This window comes from Myxocyprinus asiaticus, chromosome 24 (assembly GCF_019703515.2).
Source record: "Myxocyprinus asiaticus isolate MX2 ecotype Aquarium Trade chromosome 24, UBuf_Myxa_2, whole genome shotgun sequence".
In the NCBI taxonomy this organism is placed as follows: Eukaryota; Metazoa; Chordata; class Actinopteri; order Cypriniformes; family Catostomidae; genus Myxocyprinus; species Myxocyprinus asiaticus.
Genome location: NC_059367.1, coordinates 5,751,565 through 5,768,035, shown reverse-complemented (window position 1 = coordinate 5,768,035; position 16,471 = coordinate 5,751,565). Strand labels below are relative to the sequence as shown.

At 39.6% G+C, this 16,471-nt stretch overlaps 1 protein-coding gene across 1 annotated transcript; it reads right to left on the bottom strand.

The window, feature by feature from the left end:
- Positions 1–625: 625 nt before the first annotated feature.
- On the bottom strand, positions 626–16,238 carry gpd1a (glycerol-3-phosphate dehydrogenase 1a). Its single transcript, XM_051652803.1, has 8 exons — positions 16,092–16,238; positions 14,538–14,715; positions 12,590–12,730; positions 11,379–11,517; positions 11,101–11,213; positions 8,947–9,183; positions 2,511–2,617; positions 626–2,407 (listed from the first exon to the last, which is right to left on the bottom strand). The coding sequence occupies exons 1-8, from the start codon at positions 16,133–16,135 to the stop codon at positions 2,311–2,313; spliced, it is 1,056 nt and encodes a 351-aa protein (XP_051508763.1). The 5' UTR covers positions 16,136–16,238; the 3' UTR covers positions 626–2,310.
- Between the last annotated feature and the right edge of the window lie 233 nt (positions 16,239–16,471).

The window sequence follows — 16,471 nt, the reverse complement described above, 5'->3', positions numbered from 1 at the left end:
GATGATGTCACTGACTGACGCATGCGTTATGGAGTTATGTGAATTTGTTACTGCCAGCAGCACTTTTCTGACACTCAGCCTGAAGATCAACGGCCTGACGGACTCATCTGTACCACAGTTGGTCATATTCATGCAGGACCATCCAATCATAAGCGAGCTAAAGTAAGTTCAGTCCACTCATGTAAATACGCTCTTGTCACACTTCAGTATGATGTACTATCCATAATAACATATTATAGAGTTATTTTTCTCATATTTTTTCCAGTCTGCAGTATAATGACTCCAGTGAGGATGTTTCTGAATTGATGGAAAACTGCCAAAAAATCCATTACTAGAGAAACAAACCCAAAAAGTTGGAAATACCTGGATATTTATTCTGCTAAGTAGTACTGGAACCTTACTTTGTTAAGCATTTGTAAATGGCGTAAACTTTGATGTGTTTCATTAGCTCTGATTCATCGGATGCATTTTTTAAAATAAAACAATATACTTACCATTACCAGCTAGCTATTTCTTTGCAGCAAAGCTTCGCACTCTTGTGGCCTTTTTACAGATTTGTGTATGACCATCATGACTCTTTTGCTTTGCTTAATCATTGGACTGACATTTTTGTGGTTCTTATGCATGCTGTACAACCCTCAAAATGCATTTAATTAAAAAATTGACAAATGGAGCTTACAAATACAATGATATATTTCACAGTACATGTTGAGAACATTATTCTGAGGACTTTTCCACTCTCTGCATGGATGGTAACAGCTTAAGGGGACTGAGGAACATAGTGATGAATAATCAGTTTGATGTTAAACATTTTCAACAGAATAAAGTGTAAATAAACTGTTGCATACAACATTTAAACTGAGAACCAATGACATAACCTCACAGAATTGATCATTCTCAACAGAGCTGGCCCGTGGGTTTGTGGGACCCTAGGCGAAATCATGAAAATGGGCCCCCCGGTGTGAAAATTGTCATAATTCTAAAACATCATAGAACCACTGCAAACGTGATGAGCAGATTTTTCAAATAGAAAGCACTAAAAAAGAAGCACTATACTGTATAGCTCGGTAATAATGTGTCCAATAACATGAAGATGTTTGGATAAAATGTACATGCATGAATAAGGGAATGCGTGTATTTTAGGTGCTGTGACAAGTCACCATTTTATTGCCTTATTTTGATCACCTTTCAACTTTTTTCTAGAAGTACAAATAAACCAGTGTCTCAATTAATATAGTATGAGTCATGGAAGCTGCAAGTATGATAATTACTGGGTAACAGTATTATGTATAAATAAAATGACATATTTTAAATAAGGCCTATAAACACAACACCTCGAAATATATATTTGTTAACAAATGTAAAGAATAAACACATACCTCTTAGAGAGCAGAGATCTTTGTAGATAGGATGGTTTGGTTATTTTCCAGATTAATTGCTCATATGTTCACTCTATTTGAGTTTCTGCATCTTTATACCTGCAGTGCTTTAATTCCTTCCCCAGCAGATTATTCTTGAGAAAACGTGAAAAGCCCTAATGATTTGTCAAGTGCTGTTTCGTCTATCCTTTACACAAAATAAGCCTCAAAGACTCAAATAGCCACAAAGCAATATTTTTCATAACTTATTTCCTGCGTTTATGTCAGGCGTGCACATTATTTAGCAAGGTGCGATCTGTGTCTAATAATAATGTCGTGCTCAGTTCCCAGTAGTGCTCTGCGTTATGAATAACTTATTCAGATTAGTGTGTACTGCTTAGCTTCTTGCCGATTTTAGATACACTGCTGTTATTTTATTTGTTGTAAATTTCAGTTATTTGTCTTTTTGTGATTATTCAGAGCTCATTTTATACATAATATGTTGGTTTTTAGTTTTTACCGTCATTGTGATTTGTGTGTTAAATGATCAGGTCCACGCATGTTGCACGTTGTCCTGTGTGTGTTTGTGCGTGATAGAAACCATTAGACTGCAGAGAATTTAAAAATAAAAGTCATAAATGTTAATCTTATGACTTGTTCATTTACTTTGCATGTGTTCGTGGGACCCCCCAAGGCGGCCCGCCTGTAGGACAGGCCCAGCCCTGATTCTCATTGTAACACACACACACACACACACACACACACACACACACAAACACCCTGCTGAAAAGACATAGCCCAGCTGAATTTCCATGCTGGTTCAGGTTGGTTTAAATGCTGGTTTGGTGTTGGTCTAGCTGGTCGATCAGCATAGTTATGCTTTTCCCACATACAAATACTGCATTTTTGCAACACTCACACACACACTTGTTACTCTAACCCTGCTCTTCTTTCACTGATGTTCCGGATGGTTCTGCAAGCAGCGGATGAACCCAGCAACAGGCTGACCCTCAAAACAGATCTCGTACACTGCATTAAACAGAGGAAACCTGCAGGGAAAAACATGTTCAGATATGTCCCATTTTAAATAGCACTTTGATTTTGTGTAAATGCAGACAATAGCACGCAATTTTTTTTCTTTTTTATACTTACTTGTCAGGTAGGCCTTTGTTTTTAAGTATGGTGTGGACCTCAGCGGCTGTGGCTGGACCCTGCAGTTTCTGACCATTCAACATTTCCTTTTCAAGCTCCTCAAGAGACTGAAACAGAGAACTGAATGATAATTTACACTGAGAGAGATAATTACTGGTGTTACTGGTGCTAAGGCTTTCAGATTTTTTTTGGTTGCTCCTTCAGCATGACACATAACACAACAAAACATTCATGTACAGAGAATCAACCTTTATCCCCCGTAAACCCCATTATTATGAAATTTGTGTTCACAATACGTCACACATAAAACTCTGAACCCTCAACCAAAATTCTTAGATCTTAACACACCACCAAAATACACGGGTTGTGTCCCCATCTTCTGATTGGCATTGCCAGCAGGTGGGTGTGTATTTAAGACCAAGCCTATACAATCTAGTGGGGGTCCAATAGAATCGATGTAAATCTTACATTTCATAAGGTGCACCCTTGCATCTCTAGATGCAGACTTGATGTTTTTTAGAATCCTAGCCCACACTCCCTTATCGAATACCAAGTTTAAATCTTTCTCCCATAATCTCTTGAAAGAAGTTGAAGCTCCGTCCCCCAGACTCTGAATTAGCAGGGAGTAATACACTGATGCCTCATGACCTTTTCCAAAAGCAGTAATCACAACTCCCAGAGTATCTGCCACTTTAGGGGGTGTATGCTACTCCCAAAAATAGTACAAAGCAGGTGGCGCAGCTGTAAATACCTAAAGAATTGAGACCTGGGAATCCCAAAATATTGAACCATATTTTCAAAGGATCTCAACACTCCACTCTCATATCGGTCACCGAGCATATTAACCTCCCTCACAATCCACTCTGTCCAACAGAAAGGGGACTTATTAATACATAAATTTGGGTTCAGCCATATGCTCGAAGCAAAATTTAAATAAATGTCCGAATTAAACACTCTGGACACTTTTGTCCATACGTGTGCAAATGCAAGATAACAGGGTGTAACTTAACTTCTCCGGTTAGTTTGATTGAAAGGCTTTGCAATGGTGAAATAGGGGCAAGAACTTCCTGTTCAATACAAAACCAGGGAGGGGCTCTCTCTCAGGTGGAAGCGACCAATGAGCCAATGTCTGAGACCGAATGCATAATAATAAAACAAAATCTTGGGTAGGCCTAGCCCACCTTTGTCAATCGGCCTATGCAACTTACTGAAATGTAATCTGGGACGTTTACCATTCCAAATGAAGGACTTTGCTATGTTATCAAATTGCTTGAAATAAGAGAGGGGGACATCTACTGGGAGAGATTGTAGCAGGTAGTTGAATTTTGGAATACAATTAATTTTAATAACATTAACCTTCCCAATCATAGATGAATGTAATGAAGCCCACCTGCCCACATCGCTCGAAAAACTTTTTATTAAAGGGTCAAAATGAACACTAACTAAATCACACAAATTTGCTGGGAATAAAATGCCCAAATACTTAATGCCCTGTTTGGGCCACTGGAAGGCACCTGGCTGAAAAGCCATTACTGGGCAGTATGCTATCAGAGCCAAAGCTTCGGATTTAGAACAATTAACTCTGTATCCTGAGAGCTTAGAAAAGGAATGAATAATTCTGTGGAGGCAAGGCACAGATCTAGTAGGGTCGGAAGCAGAAGCTTATGCGCCACACCTCCCGCAACCACCCCTGGAAAATCCTCCTCCTTTCTTATAGCGGCTGCTAATGGTTCCAGGGCAAGACAGAACAATAATGGGGAAAGAGGGCAACCCTGGCGGGTGCCCCTATCCAGAGTAAAATAATCTGAAATTAATCCATTTGTTTGTACCGCCGCTACCGAGATGGCAGCGACTGGAGTCTGATCATCGGACATGATATTGATGAAACGCCTAATGTTATCAGAAGAGCTGCGGCCCCGAATAAACCCCACCTGATCTATATGTATAAGAGATGTCATAACTTAATCGTTTAGCCAAAATTTTGGACCATATTTTAACGTCTAGCTGGATCAGGGTAATTGGACAGTAACTCTTCCACACATTTGGATCTTTGTCCTTTTTAAGAATCAGACTGATCCGGGCTTGTGTCATGGTTGGCGGAAGCTTTCCGTTCTTTAATGATTCCGTATAAACTTTTTAGTATAAGATCTAAAAAATTCAGCGGCAAAGCCATCTGGCCCCAGAGCCTTGCCTGTAGGGCCTTAATTACTTCACCAAGCTCCTCCAAGTTTATCTCAGAATCAAGAGAATTGTTTTGCTTAGTTTTCAGTTTAGGAAGTTCTAATGGTTCCACAAAGTTTATAGAGGAACTATAGAGGTCAAGATAGAATTCTTTAAAAGCATTATTAATATCAATGGCCGAGGTAAATATTTCACCACCAGCAGATTCCAGCAGAGAGAATGGTAACAAAAGACTCTCTCTGTTTTATATACCTAGCCAAAAGCTTCCCTGCTTTGTCCCCCGACTCAAAGTATGACTGTCTTGGCCTGAATAGCCAAAACTCCACCTTTCACGACAAAATAGTATTATATATGTATTTCAGTCGGGTCAATTCTCTGAGGCCATTAGACAACATTCGGCGCTTACAGAATGAGGCATACTGTATAATCCGGCCCCTAAGAAACACCTTAAGTGCCTCCCAAGCCACGCCCACAGAGGATACTGAGGACCAGTTGGTCTCCATATAGACATTGATTTCAGTTTTTAGCATTTGTTGGAATTCAGGATTTTGCAAAAGGGATACATTAAAGTGTCAACTATATGATTTCTTTTTTCTTTTGATTTTCTTTTTTTGTGGCAACACCTCTAAATACACCAGGGCGTGATCTGAGATTAAAATGTTTCCAATTGAGCAATCAACATCAGATGAAATGAGGGACTAAGATATAATTAAAAAATAAATCTATTCTAGAGTAAATCTTATGGACTGACAAAAAGAAAATGTATAGTCTCTACCAAATGGGTTCAAAAGTCTCCAAATATCTGTAAGACCAAGATTTTTACACGTGTAAGCGTCACTGTTGCTCTAGGGGGCTTGCACACTTTTGCTCCACTATGATCAAGGACTGAGTGCATCAAAAGATTAAAATCTCCTCCCAATATTATATCATGAGGGGTGCCAGCAGCTTGCAACATCCCTTCGTTTCTCTCTTGTTGAGTTCGCAAAGACGGGGAACAAGAAAATGCTGTGGTTCTTCCAAGAAAGCCTTGTTTTACTCCTCGCCTCACGTAACACAAGATCTTTATCGGTTGATCTCAGAAATTTGACCAGAATTACTCGGGGCCTGTCTCCCTCAGCGGATCACCAAGCTGGAACCCTGTGAGCTCGCTCAATTTCCAGCTTATGGCCTGCTATGTCGAGCAGACTCGGAAAGAGCCCGTCCAGGAATTCCACCATATTCTGTCTCTACTCCCTCCGGGACTCCCACGATACGGACGTTATTCCGCCGGCAACGGTTTTCCATGTTCTCCAACTTCTCCCAGACATGCTCCAAATCCACTTTGGTCTCTAGCAGATTTGCAGATAACTCCCTCTCCGATGACTCTAGATAATCAATCCGTTTCTCGACATACCCCACTCTTGTGACCACATCAGTATGGCAGTGATCAATTGATGTATCACAGCAAGATCCTCCAAGTCGGCAACGACCTTCGTCAGCATTACCGACATGTTCGGCATATCCCGCCGCATTTCCCGAAACTCTCCGACCAAACTGACTTCCTGGTCCGCGGCCTTCTCAGAGGTGTCAGCCTTAGCACGTAAGTGTCTTTTAATGTCTCCAGAGCCCGGAGGCCTGGGTAGCTCAGCGAGTATTGACACTGACTACCACCCCTGGAGTCGCGAGTTCGAATCCAGGGCGTGCTGAGTGACTCCAGCCAGGTCTCCTAAGCAACCAAATTGGCCTGGTTGCTAGGGAGGGTAGAGTCACATGGGGTAACCTCCTCGTGGTCGCTATAATGTGGTTCTCACTCTCGGTGGGGCACGTGGTGAGTTGTGCGTGGATGCCGTGAAGAATAGCGTGAAGCCTCCACATGTGCTAGGTCTCCGCGCAACGAGCTCAACAAGCCACGTGATTAGGTGCATGGATTGACGGTCTCAGATGCGGAGGCAACTGAGATTCGTCCTCCGCCACCTGGATTGAGGCAAGTCACTAGGCCACCATGAGGACTTGGGAATTGGGCATACCAAATTGGGGAGAAAAAGGGAGAAAAAATAAATAAATGTCTCCAGAGCCAGAGGATTTTTAATTCTTTGACATATTGTCCTCCTAGAACAGTTATGGAACAGAGTGTATCAAATCCCACTGGTTTATATCATAAAAAGTATTAAAACTAGCAAAGTGCGCAGAGCTCACCGTTCACATGTCCGATCCTCGCATGGCGTCATGTGACTCACTGGTGCTAAGGCTTATACATTGGGGTTTGTTTAAATCCCTAAGTTTTAAACTTATGTACATAACTGTTTGTATGGTTTGTGCTACGGAGTACAGACACGTATGATGCAGCTTAAACCATGCAGCTTGTTGAGGAGAGGTGTGCTGTTACTTTCTATGCAGTCGGACTCAAAGGGATAGTTCACCCAAAAATTCTAATTCAATCAGGACCACTTCCGTCAAATGAATACCTGAATGAATACTTTATTCACTTATAGACAAGTGAAGCATCTGTTGGTGTTGGGGGGTATGGTTCTGTTCTGGGCAATTCCTCCGCCCATCCATGAAGTCATGCATGGACAGAGCAGAGTGCAGCATTCACTGCACATTTTTTTACATTCTGACAGTGCTAAATGATACAATTGTTCATTTGCATAACACTTACTAGAACTTCAAATACTGTATATCAAGTTGGCAATCAAGAACAAGGCAGAATAACACAATGAATATGGGAATTCCAAACTGGCAATCAACTGTAGTCTTGGAGCACAAAACAAGATAGTTGTAGAGAAACTAAAGGCAAGCTGCCATACAGAGGTGGAGCTGGGGTTGGAGGAGGGTGTTAAGTGCAGCTAACATCCATGAAATGGAAAGACAGCTAAGCAATGAATGAAGGAATGAATGGAGGACTTAAACAGGACCGCTCTGATAAGCGTCATAATTGTATTGGTAGAAGTCATGATCAGCTGAACGTCAGCTGATTGTGAGCTTGACTCACGTGACCTGACAGAACTAATGCTACGCTTTTTTTCTCATCATTTACTCACCCTTATGTCATCCCAGTAGTGTTTGACTTTCTTTCTTCTGCTGAACACAAATGAAGATTTTTAGAAGAATATCTCAGCTCTGTAGGTTCATACAATGCAAGTCAACAGGGTCCAAAACTTTATAGCTCAAAAATCACATAAAGGCAACATAAAAGTAATCCATAAGACTCCAGTGGTTAAATCAATGTCTTCAGAAGTGATATGACTGATGTGGGTGAGAAACAGATCAATATTTAAGTATTTTGTTTTACTATAAATCTCCAATTTCAAACAGCCCTCTTCTCTCCCAGAATATCATTGAAGCTCTTTTCACTTGGGCCAGTAAGCAAACACCAAGCAACCACCCAAAACACCCTATCGACTGCATAACAACGTGCTAAAAACACTTATAAAACCTTAGCAACTGCATGGCAACTCCCTGGTAATCTCCTCTCAACACCCTAGCACAATTGTTTCAGCTACTTTTTTTCTACTCGCTGTTTCTTCAGGAAATGTACAAATCAAGCATGTACGCTTTTCACAGTACACATCGTTTCAAAGAAGCTTTTCAGAAAATTATGCTGTTATGTCTGTAATGTCTTAAAGTCATGTCTTCATTGAGCAGTTTTTTGAAAATCATGCTCTAAAAATTATTTGTCATTAGGCCACCTACTTTGTTTACTCCATTTCCACTATTTATATTTTACTTTTTAGTACGTTACTTTATAGCACTGTTCTCATTTTACGCAACTAAGATAAAAACACTTTGGCAATACAAATGTGTAATACTTTTTTGACATCAATAAAGCACACTACATTGAAAACTGAACTGAAATTGAGATGTGGTAAGAGACAAATTGGTCCCTGTTTGCCTGTCCTTAATAAAACTACAGCAACACACAACACATTTCCAGCTGATAACATCTTATTCACAGTTTCCAATTAAAGCTGAAGTGTGAACAGAATTGCAAAAATAAACATTGTTTCAAACAGCTTTCTGAATACACTCCCGTCTACTGTTGATCAAACAAACAGATAGTCCCGCCCACAACTCATGCCGTTGGTTGAGTCAATGTTGTTATGTCAATATGGACTGGTCACTCAAAACAAACATAGGAATTTTTATAGCGCCACAAAGACAGTGATTATAGTTCAAGAGAAAATTAACCAAAGAATGTCTTATGTATATTTGTCTCTGCATATTAAGATGGGATAGGAAAAATTATTTTAACATCGAAAAACTTCTGGTGTCTCACCTTGCCAGTCTTGGCGAAGGCTTCTGCGACTTTGCGATTGCGACCTCCGTAGCATGTTGTAATGAGGTCAGCGACGCCGCAGCTCTCCAGGAAGGTTGCAGGGGAGACGGAGCCAGTGGTGCAGAACAAACGAGCAAAGCTAATCATCTCCATCAGACCCAATCTGATCACCGCAGCCTTGGTATTGTCACCAAACCCTAGTCCATCACAGAAACCTGCTCCTACTGCCACTATATTCTGTAAGAATACAAAGATTGAGGTATTGTGTGAGATGCTGTATACTCTCCGAGTATTCAGTATGTTTACCACATAATATATGGTGCTATGGTATGGCCTGCAGGTGTTTGGCTCTGCCACGTGTGCAGTTATTTTGGAAGAAAAATAAAGCTCTAGAATAATTTGTTTGCTGATGCCACTTGGTTTGATGCTCTGTACATTATTAAGTGTGGCATAAATGTCTAAATATTTTTTGGTTTGCATATCGGCCTACTGGTTTGATTTTTTTATGTTCATGATGCTTCAAACACCTTTTTTCAGCAAAACTGTACAGCTGACAACTAACCTACAATTTCATGACATACTACTATTATTGTTGTCTGTACAAATAACATTACTGTTGATAAAATAACTTCTTGAGTTATTGTAAGTGAACCCACTTTAAAGGGATAGTTCACCCAAAAATGAAAATTCTCTCATCATCTACTCACTCTCATGCCACCCAAGATGTGTATGACTTTCTTTCTTCTCCTGAACACAAACAAAGATTTTTAGAAGAATATCTCTGCTCTGTAGGTCCATACAATGCAAATGAATGGTGGACAGAACTTTGAAGCTCAAAAAAACACATAATGGCAGCATAAAAGTAATCCATACTACTCCAGTGGTTAAATTCATATCTTCAGAAGCGATATGATAGGTGTGAGTGAGAAACAGATCCATTTTAAGTCTTTTTTTTTTACTATAAATCTCCAATTTCAAACAGTCCTCCTAAGCGTTCTACTGTCCTAAGAGTTCTTCTTCTTTTGTTTTTGGTGATTCACATTCTTTGTGCATATCGCCAACTAAAGGACTTAACAATTGATCTGTTTCTCATCCAGACCAATCATATCACTTCTGAAGGCATGGATTTAACCACTGGAGTCATATGGATTACTTTTATGCTGCCTTTATATGCTTCTTTGAGCTTTAAAGTTCTGGCCACTATTCACATGCCTTGTACGGACATACAGAGCTGAGATATTCATCTAAAAATCTTTGTTTGTGTTCTGCAGAAGAAAGAAACTCATACACATCTGGGATGGCATGCAATGCCAACTTAAAAACAGTGTTAGTGGGGGCCTGGGTAGCTCAGTGAGTAAAGACGCTGACTACCACCTCTGGAGTTTGCGAGTTTGAATCCAGGGCGTGCTGAGTGACTCCAGCCAGGTCTCCTAAGCAACCAAATTGGCCGGTTGCTAGGGAGGGTAGAGTTACATGTAGTAACCTCCTCGTGGTCGCTATAATGCGGCTCTTGCTCTCAGTGGGGTGCGAGTTGTGTGTGAAGCCTCCACATGTGCTATGTCTCCGCGGTAACGCGCTCAACAAGCCATGTGATAAGATGCACGGACTGACGGTCTCAGACGCGGAGGCAACTGAGATTCATCCTCCGCCACCCAGATTGAGGCGAGTCACTACGCCACCACGAGGACTTAGAGCGCATTGGGAATTGGGCATTCCGAAAAGGGGAGAAAAGAAAACAAACAGTTTTAGCAGTCCAAGAAAAGAATTTAAAGACAACATGAAACAGCGTTCGCAAGCCATTTTAATTCTGAGTGGGGGGGGCAAGACTAGATTTCATTCACTGGGAATTGATTGGATCGTGAAAAGCGGTCTCTATATGATAGGTGGATGGAGTTGATGTCATCCTGAAACGACAGTTGTTTCAGAGGCATTTCAAGTTACAATTGGATTTTTTTCTTAGGATCGATATTGTGCATATATTGTGAAAGTATATCATTTTGATTTCATGTTGACTTAAACATTGAATATTACAAATATAACAGATCATGTATGGAATTAGCATTCTGAGCAACAATTCTCCTTGTAATGCAATTCCTTTAGCAATTTATTTCAGTCCCAAGGTATAAAATGGAGAAGTGCAGATAAGCAGCAAACCTTCAGAGCGCCACAAATCTCCACCACATCTGCTTCCTGTACAACTGTGACCCGGAATTGATTTGTCTGCATGAGTTCTTTAAGCAACGCCCCCTGAATTTGATCCCTGCAGCCTTACAAACATAAAAACAGACACACACATACATGTACACAGAAACAAAAAAAGAACTTATCGAATGGCTTATTTTGCCATTTAAAATGAAACTGTCAGCAGAAATTTAATTTGATTCATTTATTAGTTTTTGATATTTTCATTTATAAGTGTGATTTGGGCTCACCAATGGTGGTCTCACAGAATTTCTCGTCTGCCACCTCATTGGCAATATTTGCTCCCATCAGCACACTCATCTTGATGCCGAGCTTCTCATGAATAACTTCAGAGATAAGCTTCAGTCCATCAGGTCCTTCATCTACCCCCTAAACACACACACATGCTGAGTCATTGTTTCTGCCATCTGTGTCAAATGCAAGCTTCGGTCTTGTGATCTTGGAACGCAGTTTTTTATTTACGCAAGACTGCTGAGTAACTAAATAATTTGCACATACAAAAAACACTTCTGTTATTCAGTATTTTTGTCTTGTTTTCCAGCAAAATATTTAAACATCCTTAAAGGAATATTCTGGGTTCAGTACAAGTTAAGCTCAATCGAGAGCATTTGTGGCATAATGTTGATTACCTCAAAAATATATTTGGACTCATCCGTCCTTTTCTTTAAACAAATAAAAAATCATTGTTTCAGTGAGGCACTTACAATAGAAGTGAATGGGGCCAATTTTTGGAGGGTTTAAACAGAAATGTGAAGCTTATAATTTTATAAAAGCACTTAAATTAATTCTTCTCTTAAAACTCACATATTTGAGCTGTCACGCTGTTTAAATCATAATTTTTACAGTCGTTTTAGGGTTTGTTGATTACATCATTATGGCAATGAAGTTGTAAAATTGGCTATAACATTACACAGAAATGGTTTGTAAGTGATTTTATCTCACTAAAATCATGTTTACACACATTTTTTTTTTTTTTTTTTTTACACCTTGTGGTTATACCTTTGAAACAGTGAGTAATTTAATGTTTACTGATTGGCCCCATTCATTTCCATTGTAAGCAATTCACTGTAACCCATATTTTTTATTTTGTAAAGAAAAGGAGGGACGAAATAATTTTTTAAGCTTATCAACATTATGCCACAAACGCTGTTGACTGAGCTTAACTTTCAGAACCTGTAATATTCCTTTCCCAATATAAAACTAAAATGTGCAAGATAATTAGACATGTTTTCAGAGAATATACTGTATCTTTAATTACTGTAAGCTTACCCTATTGTCAAATCAACTGTTCTTGTTTTAAGCATAAACCTCTAAAAATGTTTTTGCTTTATTTAAGATATTATCTCTGAAAACAAGTCTTATTATCTTACACTTGTTTAGATATTTTTACAGGAAAACAAGATTTTGTTTTTTACTATTTGTATTCATGAGTGTACGGGACCTTGATAAGTGACATTCCAAGCGCATCCTGTTTGATTTTGCCCTTCATGGTGTCACAAACGCGACCGATAAACTGGTGTGGAATCACAAATAGCAGAATGTCGGCACTCTTGGCAGCTTCAACCAGATCTGGCACGGCCACCTTTGAGCGAGAGAGGAGGCCAAAGGGAAAAGAAGTGGACGCAAGTGGAATAGAGAGAAGGAAAAGCACAAGGAAGAGAATCTGACACTGAAAAAATAACCCCCTGTAACAATGGAAAACAGTATAGTCACCAATGCTTTAAATGGTCCTATATTATTGTGTCCAGTATAGCTATTAGCTGTGTAGCTGTTTGACTAAAATTGGCTCGTTTCTTTTTTTTTTTTTTGGGCAGGATAGAGCTCCATGTCAAGCCAAATATCACGTTGTTCATGGCAAAATCTTCCTTTGGTTTGGTTACTGTCATTGTGTCTCTATTTGACCTGCCAACAGTTTTACAGGCCTCTAGTCCAGTCATGGGATTGTGCCTTGATTGCTGAACCTAGTTCTAACCTAATCATTTGGCTGACTCTAGACCATTTGGTCTGCTGGTATAATCAGGTCATCATTATCGTGTAGTTGCCACAGACAGCTTTGTCAGCGTCTTACTATTGCTTGAGAGTGCAAATGGATGGTTTTCTTTGTAGTACACAAAGTACCTTGCAGAGGTTTATGGAGAAAAGTTTCTTGCTCAGCATTCTCTTTTCCAACTTCTGTATTAACTTCCCCTATAGTGGAGCAGTTGAATGCATAAATGTTTTTGTAAAAACGCATAATTGTGGCTGATTCTCATATTAGGACATTATGTCCATTTGGTTAAAGGCAATGTGTGTATTTTCTGCACCACTAGCAGCACCAAACAGAATTTCAAAATAATGACTAATTTCAAACAGGTTTCCTGTGCAATGCGATTGGACAGAGAGAAACAGTCCAGCCCTAAACTGATTGAACCAGTGTTGCTGTTTTGGACCATTCAAAATACAGAGCAATGTTTTGATATGGCTTACTAATAACTGTCTCTTTATATTAACACATATTAATAATAACATTATTATATTAGGGGGGCCTGGGTAGCTCAGTGGTAAAAGACGCTGGCTACCACCCCTGGAGTTCGCTAGTTCACTATCCCTTCAAATCCCAGGGAATGCTGAGTGACTCCAGCCAGGTCTCCTAAGCAACCAAATTGTCTCGGTTGCTAGGGAGGGTAGAGTCACATGGGGTAACCTCCTCGTGGTCGCCATAATGTGGTTCGTTCTCGGTGGGGCATGTGGTGAGTTGAGCACGGATGCCACGATGGATGGCGCGAAGCCTCCACACGCACTATTTCTCCGTGGCAACACGCTCAACAAGCCACGTGATAAGATGCGTGGGTTGATGGTCTCAGATGCGGAGGCAACTGGGATTCATCCTCCGCCACCCGGATTGAGGCGAATCACTATGCGACCACAAGGACTTAAAAGCACATTGGGAATTGGGCATTCCAAATTGGGTGAAAAGGGGAAACCCCCCCCCCCCCCAAAGAAAAACAACATTATTATATTATTTATGTATTTATTTTTATTCAAATTAATTTGACTGAAAAATTTAATAATTTTATTGAAATATTGTTTTCCTAATTTTTCTATTATTTTATTGATTTGTTTTTTCTTTCTATAGGTGAAACTGAAAGCTTTTGAATGGGGGATGATTGTTAAAATTATTATTTATTATTAATTCATCATTTTAATTAACTAATAATATTATATAATCTTATTAATAAACATTTTATTAATGTTTTAAATTGGTACTAATACAATTATTTGTCATACTTTCTCACAGTGGGATGGTTCAGAGCTCTACTGGTAAAAACATCACCTCTCATCTTATATTGACAATGTGAAGGATAATGATTTCAGACATTATATATCTGAAACAATACAAAGTTTCTTACGACATTCTCCGGAAGCTTGTGTCCAGGCAAGTACTTGACGTTCTCATGGTCTGTGTTAATGATCTCTGTGAGTTTGCGTCCATTTACTGTCTCTTCAAACACCCACATGTTAACCGTAGAGTCAAACTTTGGGTTATTCTTTGCATTTGAGCCAACTATCTTCGCAATAGCAGAACCCCTGGGGACATTAGAGAAAGAGAGAGAGAGAGTTAATAATGTAAAAGTTTTCATGTAATATTTAATATTGTTAGTGCACATCAATATTGTCAAGGTGTTTGGGGAAACTGATTATTCTGTGCTGGCCACATGTGTAAACACTAAGTTAAGATGAAACTAATTATGATTTTTAATAACTGGATATGTGAACTCCATAACAAACATGCACTCTTGGATTGTTATGCAAACACCTATTTTTGGAGTCTTGTTTATAAGCCACACAGCATGATCTGAATATATTGTTTATTTATAGACAGAGGACTAATAATAACTTGAGAATAAAAGGCGTTTTGTTTATTTTAGGTCACATTTTACCCCTGAAATCAACCATCAGTATTACAGCCTCTGTAAATGCAAAATAGTGTGTGACTCCATTCAGGGCCTTAGGTAGTGGGGTGAAAGGTGGTAACAATTCTAGCGGCCCAAAGATCAAAGGGGCCCCACAACAAATTCTAAACTGTATTTTTTAATAGGAAAGTGGCCCAGAGCAATATACAGTCAGGGGGCCCAGATGACCTTGCTACGGGCCTGACCCCATTAACTGGGGCTGACTAATAAAGATAATGGCTGGGCCAGACAGTTGGTGAGGTTGTTGCCAGAGTGGGCCAACCTCATGATAGGGTTGGCCTGGCCCACCCAGGCCCCACTGTGGAGCCGGGACTGTACAAAAGTATTAAATATGTGGTTTTAACAGTGGCTTTTGCAAAGGGTTTACATTTATGAAAACTTTATAAACATGGCTATGACCAAGCATATAGAATGCATTAACCATAACACAGATTAAATGCACTGTGTTGTATAATACACCATTGTAGCAGATGTCAGTATATCATCCTCATTAAAAATGTTGATGATATTGAACCTCAGATGTGACCAGAGGGCAGTAAGTTAGTTTTTTGATTCTCCAACCTGCCATAAACCTATGGAACATAAATACTGAACCTAACCAGTGTGAGTGACTGGCACATGTGTTCCACTTGTTTTGCACATTTGCAATGCTTAAAATGGCTTATGCAAACAGTGATAAATAGTGTTAAGTTAGCCCAAAAGCTGACACCACATGTACACCTGTTGAGCATATTTAAAGTCTGTGAAAGAAAATATATAGCTATTACACAACTTTATATAGGCATTATATAGTTGACATTAACAGTAACTTCATACTACCCAAATATATGTCTTCAGTTATGTCCTTCTTACATCTCATAGAATTGAACTCTTTAGGGCTTTTGTTTAATGTTTAAACTGAACACTTCATGCTGTCATATGATCCTAAACCCCTGCAGCTACAATCAAAGCAGTCAGTTTTTCAAAAGAAATATCCAAATATCTTTTTACCAGTTCCCAGAGCCGACGATGCAAACTTTCTTTGGACTTGACATTGCGCTGATATTCTCCGCCGAACCTTTCGGTGACTTGTTCTTTCTCTGATCTGTCAATAAAACCGCAGCGCAAACTTTGGAGTGTTATCCTTGAGGCCACGCCCCCAGCTGCGATTGGCCACTCAGAGGGCGAAAACAGACCCGACGACTCCGCCCACTGCAAACTGGTGGGTGCTCTTACAAAATTTCAAAACAAATTATTCATTTTGTGAGTTGCCATGTACGATACAATAGGATGTAGTGTTGTCCTCCAGCTTTACAAAAATGTACCATGGTGTCCAGTTTTAACCAAAAGGAAATTTTAACAAAGGAGTAGTGTGGCCTAAGAAGGCAGAA